This window comes from Schistocerca americana, chromosome 2 (assembly GCF_021461395.2).
Source record: "Schistocerca americana isolate TAMUIC-IGC-003095 chromosome 2, iqSchAmer2.1, whole genome shotgun sequence".
In the NCBI taxonomy this organism is placed as follows: domain Eukaryota; kingdom Metazoa; phylum Arthropoda; class Insecta; order Orthoptera; family Acrididae; genus Schistocerca; species Schistocerca americana.
Window position 1 is genome coordinate 917,778,776 of NC_060120.1, and position 14,848 is coordinate 917,793,623.

General features: G+C 38.4%; 1 protein-coding gene across 1 annotated transcript in view; it reads left to right on the plus strand.

Moving 5' to 3' along the window:
* Window positions 1–11,873, plus strand: part of LOC124595663 — a 172,194-nt gene extending 160,321 nt beyond the window's left edge. The window contains exons 15-16 of the mRNA XM_047134507.1: window positions 1,572–1,800; window positions 10,995–11,873. Of these exons, the coding sequence (XP_046990463.1) occupies window positions 1,572–1,800; window positions 10,995–11,137 (372 nt within the window). The 3' untranslated portion in view covers window positions 11,138–11,873. The remainder of the gene's footprint in view (window positions 1–1,571; window positions 1,801–10,994) is intronic.
* The last annotated feature ends 2,975 nt before the right edge of the window (window positions 11,874–14,848 follow it).

Consider the following 14,848-nt stretch of genomic DNA (forward strand, 5'->3'; position numbering starts at 1 on the left):
TTCATTGATGGGGACATGCTGCGCCGAGTGTGGGAAGAACTTGATTATCGGCTTGATGTCTGCCAAATCACTAAAGGGGCACATATCGAACATTAGTGAATGCCTAAAAAAACTTTTTAAGTTTTTGTATGTGTGTGCAAAGCATTGTGAAAATATCTCAAATAATAAAGTTATTGTAGATCTGTGAAATCGCTTCAATCATTTGTAATAACCCTGTACTTGTTGATTATTTCTCCACATAACTGCCATCCTACTCGTTGCTTGTGGTGAGCCATGCCACAAGATTCTTTATGCTGTCCTGAAAGAACTTTCTCGACAGACCCCCCCCTTCAGAACCTCTTTCTGCACCTACTCACCTGTTGAAAATTTAATTCCCCCCACTTGTGCTTTCAGGGCGGTGGAAAGATGGTAATCTGAAGGCACCAAGTCAGGGGAATGTGGAGAGTGGTTCAAAACATTCCAACCAAATGAGTCCAAGAGCACCTTGCTGGCCAAGACTGTGTGAGCATGAGCATTGTCATGCAACAAGCACACTCCCCTCATCAGCCCCTGTGATGACTGTCTTTTTGTCCAGGCACTTAATTAGTCACCAGTGTTTCATCTATAGTCATGATAGAGGTCATAAAGTACTCACCTTCCAAGTCACTCAAGAAGAACATGGGTGCTACTGACCTGATTATTCGAGTGCTGCTCTGTCAGCTGTTATGGAACCCATCTTGCACGCAGTTTTCAGTACCCCAGAGTTTCTATGAGTGCCTCTTTTTTAGAGAGTTCTGGTGAATTGTGGAAACATTGCACAAATTTCATCCACTGTCAGTGGGGCCTTCATTAACAGTTTCCTCATTTTTTTGCACCAATTCATCAGTCAAAATGGAAGATCTTCCACTCCTCTGTTTGTCATGAACATTTTTTTTTTTTTACCTCCTCTAACCTCCCTACACCACGTAAACACACTGATTCTGTTCATAACACCTTTATCGTAAACTGTCTTGATTCACGAAAAAATTTGGTAGGTGTTATTCCTTCTGTGAGTGGGCAGCGGATCACACCATGTAGCTTGCAGTTGTCAGGATTTCTTACTGACGTCTTTCACACAACTGGACACTACAATGTTAATTTACTTAGCAGTTTGTTCTATAGGAAGGAAAGAGGGATAGATCGGGGAAAGTTAGAAAGAAAGAGCAGATAATTCAAATTGCCTCCATCTTTTCTCCATTTCGTCATAACAGATGGCTTCCTTTCATCATGGATCCTGTACCATCCTTCCAGACTTATCACTCTTTCCTCCAAGAGGAATTAACCAACAATTTCAACAGCTGGGTTATGTGTCTACTAGTAGTAGTTTGTGTTTTGCCTCCTGAAAGTTTGTAATGGGCAGCCATTCTGGTTTCTTGTAAATTTACATTTTTCTCAGGTATTTATATTTTATCATAATTTTGTACTCTGAACTGTACGTCATACTGTTATTTCATTAACTGTACTCTTTCTGACTCACTCTATGAATCTCAAACTGTAAGTGAAAAGGCAGTTTAGAAAATATAATCTTGATTTCTTTCCTTCTGTTTCTTAAGGTGCAAAATGTTCAATATGGCACAGTTGAGGTGTGCTATTCACGAAGGATTGAGTTTCCAATGAATAATACACAAACAAATGGTAATGATGTAACATGCATAACAGGACAAGGTGGAGATAAGGAAATTTCTCTTTCATCACCTTGCAATGGATATGAAAAAATACTGTATTGCCCTCCATTATATATTGCAATTTTGGGGCAACAATCAACTGGTAGTGAATGTACAGGTAAGCTATAAACATAACATAATAAATTATACTATTTTGTGCTTTCTGTTTTACTTACATGTAGGGAAAACATAGGTTCCTTCTTCACAGTAGACCCATTTTGAATTCTGAAAATTATTTTTAACATGTTGTTGTTGTTGTTGTTGTTGTTGTTGTGGTGGTGGTGGTCTTCAGTTCAGAGACTGGTTTGATGCAGCTCTCCATGTTACTCTATCCTGTGCAAGCTCCTTCATCTCCCAGTACCTACTGCAGCCTACATCCTTCTGAATCTGCTTGGTGTATTTATCTCTTGGTCTCTGTCTATGATTTTTACCCTCCACACTGCCCTCCAGTACTAAACTGGTGATCCCTTGATGCCTCAGAACATGTCCTACCAACTGATCCCTTCTTCTTGTCAAGTTGTGCCACAAATTTCTTTTCTCCCCAATTCCATTCAGTACCTCCTCATTAGTTATTTGATCTACCCATCTAATCTTCAGCATTCTTCTGTAGCACCACATTTCAAAAGCTTCTATTCTCTTCTTGTCCAAACTATTTATTGCCCATGTTTCACTTCCATACATATGCTACACTCCATACAAATACTTTCAGAAACGACTTCCTGACACTTGAATCTATACTTGATGTTAACAAATTTCTCTTCTTCAGAAACGCTTTCCTTGCCATTGCCAGTCTACATTTTATATCCTTTCTACTTCGACCATCATCAGTTATTTTACTCCCTAAATAGCAAAACTCCTTTACTACTTTAAGTGTCTCATTTCCTAATCTAATTCCCTAAGCATCACCTGACTTAATTTGACTACATTCCATTATCCTCATTTTGCTTTTGTTGATGTTCATCTTATATCCTCCTTTCAAGACAGTGTCCATTCCATTCAACTGCTCTTCCAAGTCCTTTACTGTCTCTGACAGAATTACAATGTCATCGGCGAACCTCAAAGTTTTTATTTTTTCTCCATGGATTTTAATACCTACTCCAAATTTTTCTTTTGTTTCCTTTACTGCTTGTTCAGTATACAGATTAAATAACATCGGGGATAGGCTACAACCCTGTCTCACTCCCTTCCAACCACTGCTTCCCTTTCATGTCCCTCAACTCTTATAACTGCCATCTGGTTTCTGTACAAATTGTAAATAGACTTTCGCTCCCTGTATTTTACCCCTGCCACCTTCAGAATTTGAAAGAGAGTATTCCAGTCAACATTGTCAAAAACTATTTCTAAGTCTACAAATGCTAGAAATGTAGGTTTGCCTTTCCTTAATCTATCTTCTAAGATAAGTGGTAGGGTCAGTACCGCCTCACATGTTCCAACATTTCTACAGAATCCAAACTGATCTTCCCTGAGGTTGGCTTCTACCAGTTTTTCCATTCGTCTGTAAAGAGTTCGTGTTAGTATTTTGCAGCCATGACTTATAAAACTGATAGATCACATCTGTCAACACCTTCTTTCTTTGGGATTGTAATTATTATATTCTTCTTGAAGTCTGAGGGTATTTCGCCAGTCTCATACATCTTGCTCACCAGATGGTAGAGTTTTGTCAGGACTGGCTCTCCCAAGGCTGTCAGTAGTTCTAATGGAATGTTATCTACTCCCGGGGCCTTGTTTTGACTCAGGTCTTTCAGTGCTCTGTCAAACTCTTCACGCAGTATCATATCTACCATTTCATCTTCATCTACATCCTTTTCCATTTCAATAATATTGTCCTCAAGTACATTGCCCTTGTGTAGACCCTCTATATACTCCTTCCACCTTTCCGCTTTCCCTTCTTTGCTTAGAACTGGGTTTACATCTGAACTCTTGATATTCATACAAGTGGTTCTCTTCTCTCCAAAGGTCTCATTAATTTTCCTGTAGGCAGTATCTATCGTACCCCTAGTGAGATATGCCTATCTTACTGCTAGTGAAATGTGCCTCTACATCTTACATTTGTCTCTTAGCCATCCCTGCTTAGCCATTTTGCACTTCCTGTTGATCTAATTTTTGAGACGTTTGTATTCCTTTTTGGCTGCTTCATTTACTGCATTTTTATATTTTCTCCTTTCATCAATTAAATTCAATGTTTCTTCTGTTACCTAAGGATTTCTACAAGCCCTCGTGGTTTTACCTACTTGATCCTCTGCTGCCTTCACTGCTTCATCCCTCAAAGTTATCAATTCTTCTTTTACTGTATTTCTTTCCCCCATTCCTGTCAATCGTTCCCTTATGCTCTCCTTGATACTCTGTACAACCTCTGGTTTAGTCAGTTTTTCCAGGTCCCATCTCCTTAAATTCCTACCTTTTTGCGGTTTCTTCCATTTTAATCTACAGTTCCTAACCAATAGATTGTGGTGAGAATCCACATCCGCCCCTGGAAATGTCTTACAATTTAAAACCTGGTTCCTAAATCTCTGTCTTATCATTATATAATCTACCTGAAACCTTCCAGTATCTCCAGGCTTCTTCCATGTATACAAACTTCTTTCGTGATTCTTGAACCAAGTGTTAGCTCTTGCAAAATTCTACCATGCAGCTTCCTCTTTCATTTCTTACACCCGATCCATATTCACCTACTACGTTTCCTTCTCTTCCTTTTCCTACTATCGAATTCCAGTCACCCATGATATTAAATTTTCGTCTCCCTTCACTATCTGAATAATTTCTTTTATCTCATAAATTTCATCAATCTCTTTGTCATCTGCAGAGCTACTTGGCATAAAAACTTGTACTACTGTGGTAGGCATGGGCTTCGTGTCTATCTTGGCCATGATAATGCATTCACTATGCTATTTGTAGTAGCTTACCCACACTCATATTTTTTTTATTCATTATTAAACCTACTCCAGCATTACCCCTATTTGATTTTGTATTTATAACCCTGTATTCACCTGACCAGAAGTCTTGCTCCTCCTGCCACTGAACTTCACTAATTCCCACTATATCTAACTTTAACCTATCCATTTCCCTTTTTAAATTTTCTAACCTACCTGCCAGATTAAGGGATCTGACATTCCATGCTCCGATTCGTAGAATGCCAGTTTTCTTTCTCCTGATAACGACATCCTCTTGAGTAGTCCCGCCCAGAGATCCAACCTCCGGAATATTTTATCCAAGAGGATGCCATCATCATTTAACCATACAGTAAAGCTGCATGCCCTCAGGAAAAATTATGGCTGTAGTTTCCCCTTGTTTTCAGCCGTTTGCAGTATCAGCACAGCAAAACCGTTTTAGTTGATGTTACAAGGCCAGGTCAGCCAGTCATCCAGATTGTTGCCCCTGCAACTACTGGAAGGGCTGCTGCCACTCTTCAGGAACCACACAATTTTCTGGCTTCTCAACAGATACCCCTCCGTTGTGGTTGCACCTACGGTACAGCTATCTGTATCTCTGAGGCACGCAAGCCTCCCCACCAACGGCAAAGCCCATGGTTCATGGGGGGTATTTTTAACATATTTACTCTCAAATAGGTCCATTATGAACAGTAAGAAACTGTGAAATATTTCAAATGGAAATGAGTCTTTATCAGAGTGCATGCACCTGTCATAGAAATTCCGAATGAGTTAGCTGTAGTTGAACAAAATTTTGATTAATTGGTTAATTTGAAGACTTCCTTGACTATTTATGTCAACTATTTTCTGGATCAAATTTTAAACCTTTCTGAAGGTCTCATCGAATGAGGGCACATATTACTGTCAATGGAGGTGGACATTAAGTTTGGCAGTTCCCTCGTTGGTGCTATATGAGAAGAGTAGGCTATGTTTTGTTACTGGCTTTTCCTCTCTCACTTTTCTTACCACCATAGAACACACTGACACTCCGCATACACGCTGATCATACAAATCTCACATGACAAAGGAAAGATGCCACTGTGTCATGTGGAGGAGTGTGTATTGGGGTTTATGGGCGCTCAACATCGAGGTCATCAGCACCCTCATGTGGAGGAAGAAACTCCTAACCAATGAGATGTAAAAAAAAACTACCTGTCGAGACCTCCCAGACAGTAATGTCATACACATAGTTTCATTACTGTTTATATCTATGTATGAGGGTGGGCCCAGAAATAACCAGAATCATAATGTTTCACATCATGTACTTGTAGTATCAGGCTGCACCACCAGAGGGTTGTTGTAGGACCTCTCCTGAGTCATTCCACCAGGTGGCATCACCCATCAGCAACTAGTGTGTCTTCTCTCACAGTTCTGTACAGTGCAGACTTGACACAAGAAAATGGGTATACTTATTACGATCAAGAGGCACCTTTGAAATTTAGTTTTCTATTCAGCAAGAAATCAGTGGAAACTGTTGTGATGATGCAAACAGCTTACAAAGAATGTGCTCTTAGTAAAATTAAAGTGTACAAATGGTTTTCTTCATGTAGAAAGGGAGAAATGGCCATTGGAGATCAATCTCTTTCTGCTCAAAGCAAGGACAACAATGACAAAATCTATGACCTGGTCAATGAAGATTGACGCAGGACAATTGACCATCTCAAGGGCTTATCCAGGTCATCCTGGAGGTCAATTCAGTGCATTTTGACCATTGATTTGGGGATGCAAAGAGTGCCAGCAGAGTTTTTGTCTAGACTTCTTATCAGCGGCCAAAGGGATTGTCACTTTCAAGCCTGTCATGAAATGAAGGAAGAAATCAAAGACGATCCAAATTTTTTCAACAAATCATCATAGGTGATGAGTCAAGGTGCTATGGGTATGATCCAGAATGTAAACAACAGTCAACTCAGTTGAAGTCAACTGTCTCACCTCATCCAAAAACAAGCTCAGCAGGTGAAATTGAATGTGAAGACAATGCTGATCCTTTTTTTTACATCAAAGGGATTGTTCCTCAAAACCAGATAGTAAACCAGAAATTCTGTTCGGAGGTTATGACAAATCTGCTCAGAAGATTGATGTGAAAACATCAGGGTTTGTGGAATTCCAATGAGTGGTTCCTGCATCACGACAATGCTCCTGTGCCTGACTCTCAGTGTTTGCCAGTTTTTGACCTCAACGAAGATGACTACCTTGACCCACACAATCTATTTGACAAATTTAGCACACTTGGACTTCTTCTTATCCTGAGGAAGAAAAGAGACTAGAAAGGGAAGCTTTTTGCCAATGTCAAAGATGTAAAATACTGTGTGAAGAAGGTGCCAGCAGATATCAGGGAGGAAGAATTTCAAAGGTGCTTCCAACACTGAAATGAATGTTTCGACAAGTGCATTAATGTTTGTGGAGAGTCTTTTTAAGGAGATTGTGGCTGTATTTGAAAAATAATAAAGTAAATGCTTTTTACAAAGAAATTCCAATTATTTTTTGGTACCTTCTCATGAAATTTAGATTTAGCAACTTGCTGTGAATAGGCGTATTCTCACATATTAGTTATTGTTGGGGTTAGACCAACATATCTTCTCATTATACAAGGGTTGAATGAAAAGTAAGGCCTCCACCTTCATTAATTAGGTTTGGATGGGAATATTTTAATAAATCAAATGCAGAAATAATCCTTAGAATGTGATCTTTAATTACCAATATTCACTTTTCCACATAATCACCAGCCAATTGGATACATTTCTGCCAACTATGAACAAGTTTTCTGAAGTCATCACAGAAGAAGTTGACACTCTGTTTCCACACCACAGTCTCACAGTTCTCTCAAGATCTTCATCAGAAGCATAATGATGTCCCTGCAGATCATCTTTTATTATCAGGAACAGGTGGAAGTCAGGCGGTGCTAAATGGGGACTGTATGGAGGATGCTATACGGTGGTGAGATTTAGTCTCTGAAGTTCTGCTATGGTGGCACATGAAGTGTGTCGTTTGGCATTGTTATGCTGCAGAAAAACATTTCCCTTTTCTTTTCGGACCCTTGTTAGCCATCATTTCAGAGATTGCAGCATTGTGATGTAATGTTCTGAATTTATTTTTGTTCAATGATCAAGGAAATCAACATGGATAATGGAACTTCCTGGCAGATTAAAACTGTGTGCTGGACTGAGACTCGAATTCGGGACCTTTGCCTTTTGCGGGCAAGTGCTCTACCGTCTGAGCTACCTGAGCAGATTAGATTAGATTAGTACTTGTTCCATACATCATGAATACGACACTCTGCAATGATGTGGAACATGTCAGGTTAATAAAAGGTGTCTATATAAGATATTACATTACACAAAAATTACATGACACTCAATTTTTTTTTATTTTTTTTTATTTTTTATTTATTATTATTATTTTTTTTTTTTTTTTTTTGTGGGGTTTGGGAAATTACCCACTTACTATATCCAAAAATTCATCTAATGAGTTGAAGGAGTTGCCATTAATAAATTCTTTTAATTTCCTTTTAAATGCTATATGGCTATCTGTCAGACTTTTGATGCTATTAGGTAAGTGGCCAAAGACTTTTGTGGCAGCATTATTTACCCCCTTCTGAGCTAAAAGTTAGATTTAACCTTGAGTAGTGAAGATCATCCTTTCTCCTAGTGTTGTAGCCATGTACACTGCTATTACTTTTGAATTCGTTCGGATTGTTAACAACAAATTGCGTAAGTGAATATATATATTGTGAGGCTACAGTGAAGATTTCTACCTCTTTAAATAAATGTCTGCAGGATGACCTTGGATGAACTCCAACAATTATTCTGATTACTTGCTTTTGTGCAATGAATACTCTTTCACTCTATGATGAGTTACCCCAGAATATGATGCTATACGAAAGAAGAGAATGAAAATAGGCTGGTAAGCTAATTTACTCAGATGTATATTGCCAAAATTTGCAATGACCCTAATAGCATAAGTAGCTGAACTCAAACGTTTCAGCAGACCCTCTGTGTGTTTTTTCCACTTCAACCCCTCATCAATGCAGTTCGTAATGGTGTAACCATGTTTTGTCTCCTGCCACAATTGATTGGAGAAAGGTGTCACCTTCATTCTCGTAACGTGAGAGGAGTTCCTGGCAAATTTCAAGTCTGTGCACTTTCATTTCAGGAGTCAGCATCCGGGGTACCCATCATGCACAGATCTTCCAATAGCCAAGCAAAGCAATAATGTGGCCCAAAGGTTCTTGTGGAATGCCAATTGTGCTTGCAATTTCTGTCTGAGTGATATGACGATCGTCACGAATCAATTGTCAACATTTTGCTTGTGAAACTTGGTGGCTTCCGTCACAGGATGTCAAACTCTTTGTTTGTGATGCAGGTCAGATGTTCCCGCCTCAGCATCTTTAAACTTACTCCCCAACAATGCACAGTACTCACATCAACACAATCGCCATAAACTGCTGTCATTCTCTGATGAATATCCTTCGGGGTGACACCTTCTGCTGTGAAGAATTCAGTGACTGCACATTATTTAAATTGCATTGACCAACCATCTGTGCAGGGTTCCATACTTTACACTGTAACAACACAACCATTCAATGCTAAGGCTTCCTGGCAACTGAAGCTGTAGAGAAGAAGCTACAGAAAAAGCCAGTACTTGCCGCATACCAATGCTGCCAACTGTTTAATCGTTACAAAGGTGGAGGCATTACTTTTTAAGTCAACCTTCATATCTACTGTACATTGATCTGCAAGTGCATTTTGTCACATGCAGAATGACACGTGTTTATAAAGGATCTAATCCAGCAGAATGATATTTGACATCACAAATTGGATCTAAGTTCTGAGTTCAGTGACTTTATTATTAGTAACATCATTTACTGCATTCATTTAATTTTTCATTTCATGCTAAAACTATACTAGATCTGAAAGAATTCTGAAAAATCTGACTTCCCTTGACATAAAAACTCAATTTTTAAAATGTTATAATGATTCCAGCTGAATGTAAACGTTCCTATTTTGTTTCTGTGTCATGCTCTTTACCTACATTGACTCTGTTATATGATTTAAAGCTTAATTTTTCCAAGTGTTATACCACTGAGGTCTTTTTTTTATATCATTTTTTATGAACTAGTGGTAATTTCATAGTTATCTCCCTGTTGTGTTGTAATGGACCGTCCATATCCTACTTTGATAAACTTTTTTATAATTTTCTTTGTTACATAGTTTTTGTGTGTCAACTGATCTATAAAGAAAGTAAAGCTTTGAATGTGATCCTGCCATTACAATCAGGTGAAAATCATTACTTTTCATTCCTGGGTTTTACATCCACCTTGTAAAACAAGTATCACTACATTTTTCTAGAAAACATTTTGTTTTATTTCAGGTAGTTTTACAGTTAGAGACAAGTTTAATAGGACAATTTTTTTCTATTTTTGTAATTGTATTATATGAAACACAGCTTTGCTAGCAAATGCTTGCAAAAGCAGTGCAAGAGCATATTTATGAACAGCTTTGAGTGCTTTTTTGTACATATATCTGTAGAAGTGACTAGCATTAAAACTGCTCAACAAGAAATGAAATCAGCACAGACAAAGGCTTAAGATATGTCGTTATGTACAAAGTAAACATGTAATGTTTAAGTGGAGGAGAACTTTTTCTGTGTGTTTTACAATATTCCATCTCTTCATGTCTATAACTGTTTGGAAAGACCATTTTTTTTTATTGATTGTGATGCTCTGCATATTCATGTTACCATCCAAAAATCAGATGAACTTAGACACTTATGGAGACTCTATACAAAACAATACAGAAATGCAGACAGAAAGCAATTCTAGGCTCTCTTAGTCACAGTGCCACACCCAAAGAGCCTTTAATAACCTTATAAGACATATTAGGTAGAGCCTTCACTTCTTGGCATCAGAGTGATATGCCCCTCCTTCCTAACCATCCTAAACCTGTCTCTCTTTTCTTCCTGATGAAGGAGTGATAAGTTCCAAAAACTACAGTAAATTTTGTTCTACTTTTATTTGATCTATTATAAATTCTAGAGTTTCACCTTCTAAATGTGAATACCAGCCTGTTATTGTAACTTTACAGATTCCTCCATTGAAATCTCCTTTTGAAATACAGTGTCTATACAACATTAATGTATTATGAGAAATTATTCTTGCTAAAAAGCTGAAAAGGAATTTATTTTCAGCTAGCTGTGAACATTTACTGTCAAAATGTGTATATTTTTTCCAGTTACCCCATACTGTGGCAAAACAACCAGCTTTTTAAAACTACTCAAAACCTCTTAAAAATTTTTACACATAAGCACCATCCGTTTTGTCCTGTGAGAACCTTCATGCATAATTTCTGTATTTACTAATCTTCTAACTTTTTTATGTTTTATTTTGCAGTGAAAGGGTGTGTAGATGTTACTGATATCCAGATGAAGATCAGCCATCAGGGGCTAACTTGTGGTGTCTCGCAAATACTGGGTAATAAGATGTTAATTACTGTTATGTTCCTGGTGTTGTTACGTTCCATACTCAACAGATAAAACTGAAAGTGTGGCAATTGGTTTCCAAGAAACTCATGGCCATATGGAAATGGCCAAGTCCAGGTGTTCAATAAACTGTTCATACTGAAGAACAGTAATTGTTTAGAAGCAAGCAGTGTTATGTAAAGATAAGCTGACAGTGTATCAGTGTGTGTGTGTGTGTGTGTGTGTGTGTGTGTGTGTGTGTGTGTGTGTGTGTGCTTGTATGCACTCTTAAACATGCAATACAAAATTTTTTTATGAATTTACCTGTGAGGCAAATAAAACTTTGTTTCACAGAGGTGGAATTTAATTTGATTATGAAGGTGTTTAATACACAGAATCACATTTGTAATAGATGGGACATGTGATGTGACATAATTTATGAATATTTTAAGCAAATTTGGTAGTCAGGAATACAACTACTTCAACCCCCATTCCACCCTCCTCCCTCCTCTTTAGAAATGTGTTACCAACCTTTATATCATCTAATAATTCAAGCAGCATTTCTGAACAGCTGAGAAAGAGAAGAGAGAGAAAAATATTTGTTGACCCTAAACATTCTCCTTTTACTGATAAAACTATGTCAGTTATGTTTAAAATAGAGAAATGTAATTCCTGCCTTAGTTATAAGTGAGTGTTTGGTGTAAGTAATTATTATGTAAACTTAAATTGCTGTAATATATGTGTTACTTATGTCTAATTAATGTTTGTTTTGTCATTAATATTTTAATAAACTCTATGTTCTTGACTTCAACTAAGGCATTATTGTCCACCTGCCAGAAGTCTCCATCATTGATGATATTTATCTGGAAAACAGAATAGTAATAGGGTTAGGTTCAAGAACTATAACCCACCCTCTCCTCTTCCTTTCCTTTTCTTCTACATTTTAAGAATTTCACATTTCATTGTCAGTAATGAAATAAAAACTTTATTGTTAGTGACGTTACATGTCACTTAGATTTACAATTTCCAAGCAGCCAAAACAATGACAAGGAGAGGTATGTAAATAGTTTCATCTCTTGTATTTTCTTCTTTCGTAAACATCAATGGGAAGCTTCTCCCTAGGACAATAATGTGAAAAATATCCTCTCCTGTCACAGCACTATTTCTACCAAAGTTGCCATAAAGGTAAAATGTAACAATGATTATGAGAAATACCTGCATTCCTGACATGATTTTAGTGACCACATTGCCCTCAATTCATATAATTGCCATCAAGAGGGCTATTTTGCGTGCAGCAAAGGAGCCGTTGCTTTGAACAGTATTTTTGATTATATAGGATGAAAGGTGGGTGCCATAGCAAATATATTATTTTTTCATAAGTGTCCTATATCTGTCAACTGAGGACTAGGAAGATAACACGACAGTGTGGAAGGTAGGAGGATTGTCCCTCATAATCTCACTTTCACCATTCATGTGTCAAGCTGCAGCAGATGGCTCTCACAACACAAGCAACTTTGGTGCTGACATATAAAGGGAAACAAGCTATCACGACAGGAGAAGCTCAGTACAGAAATAAGATGCCAGATGTGCTGCAGTAGACTCACTTACCACATGGAGTTGGTCGAGACAAGAAAGTTGCTTGTGTAAAGGGAGCTTGACTACAACATGGTGACCAGCAAGTATCAGATCTTTGGCCAGCATGTGTGGACAACTGCAGTTTGACATCCAGTTTGGGTACAGAACACTGGTAGATGCAGAACACTGATTTGAGAGTTAATAAAGTTCAAGTCCACTTATGTTCCAATTTCAAATGACTAATGTAAATGGAGAATGAGATTTTCACTCTGCAGCAGAGTGTGCGCTGATATGAAACTTCCTGGCAGATTAAAACTGTGTGCCGGACCGAGACTCAGACTTGGGATCTTTGCCTTTTGTGGGCAAGTACTCTACCAATTGAGCTACTCAAGAATGACTCACACCCCGCCCTCACAGCTTTACTTCTGCCAGTACCTTGTTCCCGAGTTCGAGTCTCGGTCTGACACACAGTTTTAATCTGCTGCGGAGTGAAAATCTCATTCTCCATTTACATTAGTCATGTATATATGCAGACTAAGTGGCAAATGAAAATTTATACCAAAGCCAGGATACCAAGTGGGTTGAGATGTGAATGGAAATTTGGATTGACAAGGGAGGCATGCTAGGGTAGCCCAAGCAGTTGTGCAAAGCCACTGTGCTAAACTGCATAGTGGTTAGCATATCTGCCTAGTGAGCAGGAGTCCCGGAGTCCTGGCCCTGGTACAAATTTTCACTCATCTCTTCATTCTGCATTTGTACATTTATTTTCGTGCTGGTACAGTAGATAATGTGCATAACTTGACCAGCATATGTCAACAGGTAGACTAACTCACTACAATGTTACATTTGCATTAGAGATATACAGATTTTCATTTAATTAGAGTCATGACAATTAGTGTTCAGTGAAAGCCAGAGATTAGCAACTGCCAGTGTAATCTTCTTGCTACTGGTGGTTGTCACTTCAGGTGTTGCAATGGGCAGATACACCACATCAGTAGTCCAATGAAGAGAGAGTCACCCAACTCTCCATTGGTGCCAAATTTATTTAGGATGGGGGATCCAAGATGGCAGCGATAGATATGGCAACACTGCAATGATGTCATGGCGGGAAGTTCAAATTTTGGCAGGAAAATAGGTCAGTTGGGCTATCTCCAGTGACCTAAGCCATCCGACCTCCACCTCTTCCTAGGAATTGGTGGGAAAAAGATACAGCCCGTGCTGGGCTGCTGGGGAGAGGAAGGAGTGTATTTTACTTATTTTGAAACAATTTATTTAGGGGCAGATTACACGTAGTTTATTTATTACACTGATACAGAACACATGCTCTGACGTGCTTGGGGTCGCAATTCACAGTCTACAGAACTGCAAACTACTCGTAAATCACCGAAATAATACCAAACGCTAATGTACAGACATGCATACAACTCGTAAATTGTCAAAATAATACTCTACAAACACGCTTTCTGATTGTAAACTGTCAAAATGATGCATTGAACAGCCTACAAATCTGCAAACTACTCGTAAATCACAGAAATAATACCAAACGCTAATGTACAGACATGCATACAACTCGTAAATTGTCAAAATAATACTCCACAAACACGCTTGCTGATTGTAAACTGTCAAAATGATGCATTGAACAGCCTACAAATCTGCAAACTACTCGTAAATCACCGAAATAATACAGTTCACTGATGTTCAGACACACTCACTAATTACAAACTGTCGAAATAATGCATACAAGTTTTTTAGGGGCAGATTTCACATAGTTTATTTATTGCACTCATACAAAACACTCAACCTGGCGTGCTTGAGGTCGCAGTAAATAGTCTACAGACCTGCTAACTACCAAACTACTCCTAAATCACTGAAATAATGCAGTACACTGATGTGCAGACACGCAAACAACTGCTAAATTGTCAAAATAATGCATGTAAGAGGCTCTCCTAATGCACTTGCTAATCGTCAACTGTTGAAATCACAATTTGCACAGCCTGCACACCTGTTCACACTCAGTGCATGTAAAAATGCAGCATATCAGCGAACTGTTCCAACATGTGCACGCACTTTGCAGGCCAGTCGGAGGCAAAGAAGCACTGAAGCGGGAGCTATTGCCGACGGCAGGTGAAAGTCATGTCTATTTTCGGGTATACAGTTAGAGTTATTCAAGTGGTTTACTGACGTTACATATCTGTGTAAATAAGAGTCAAG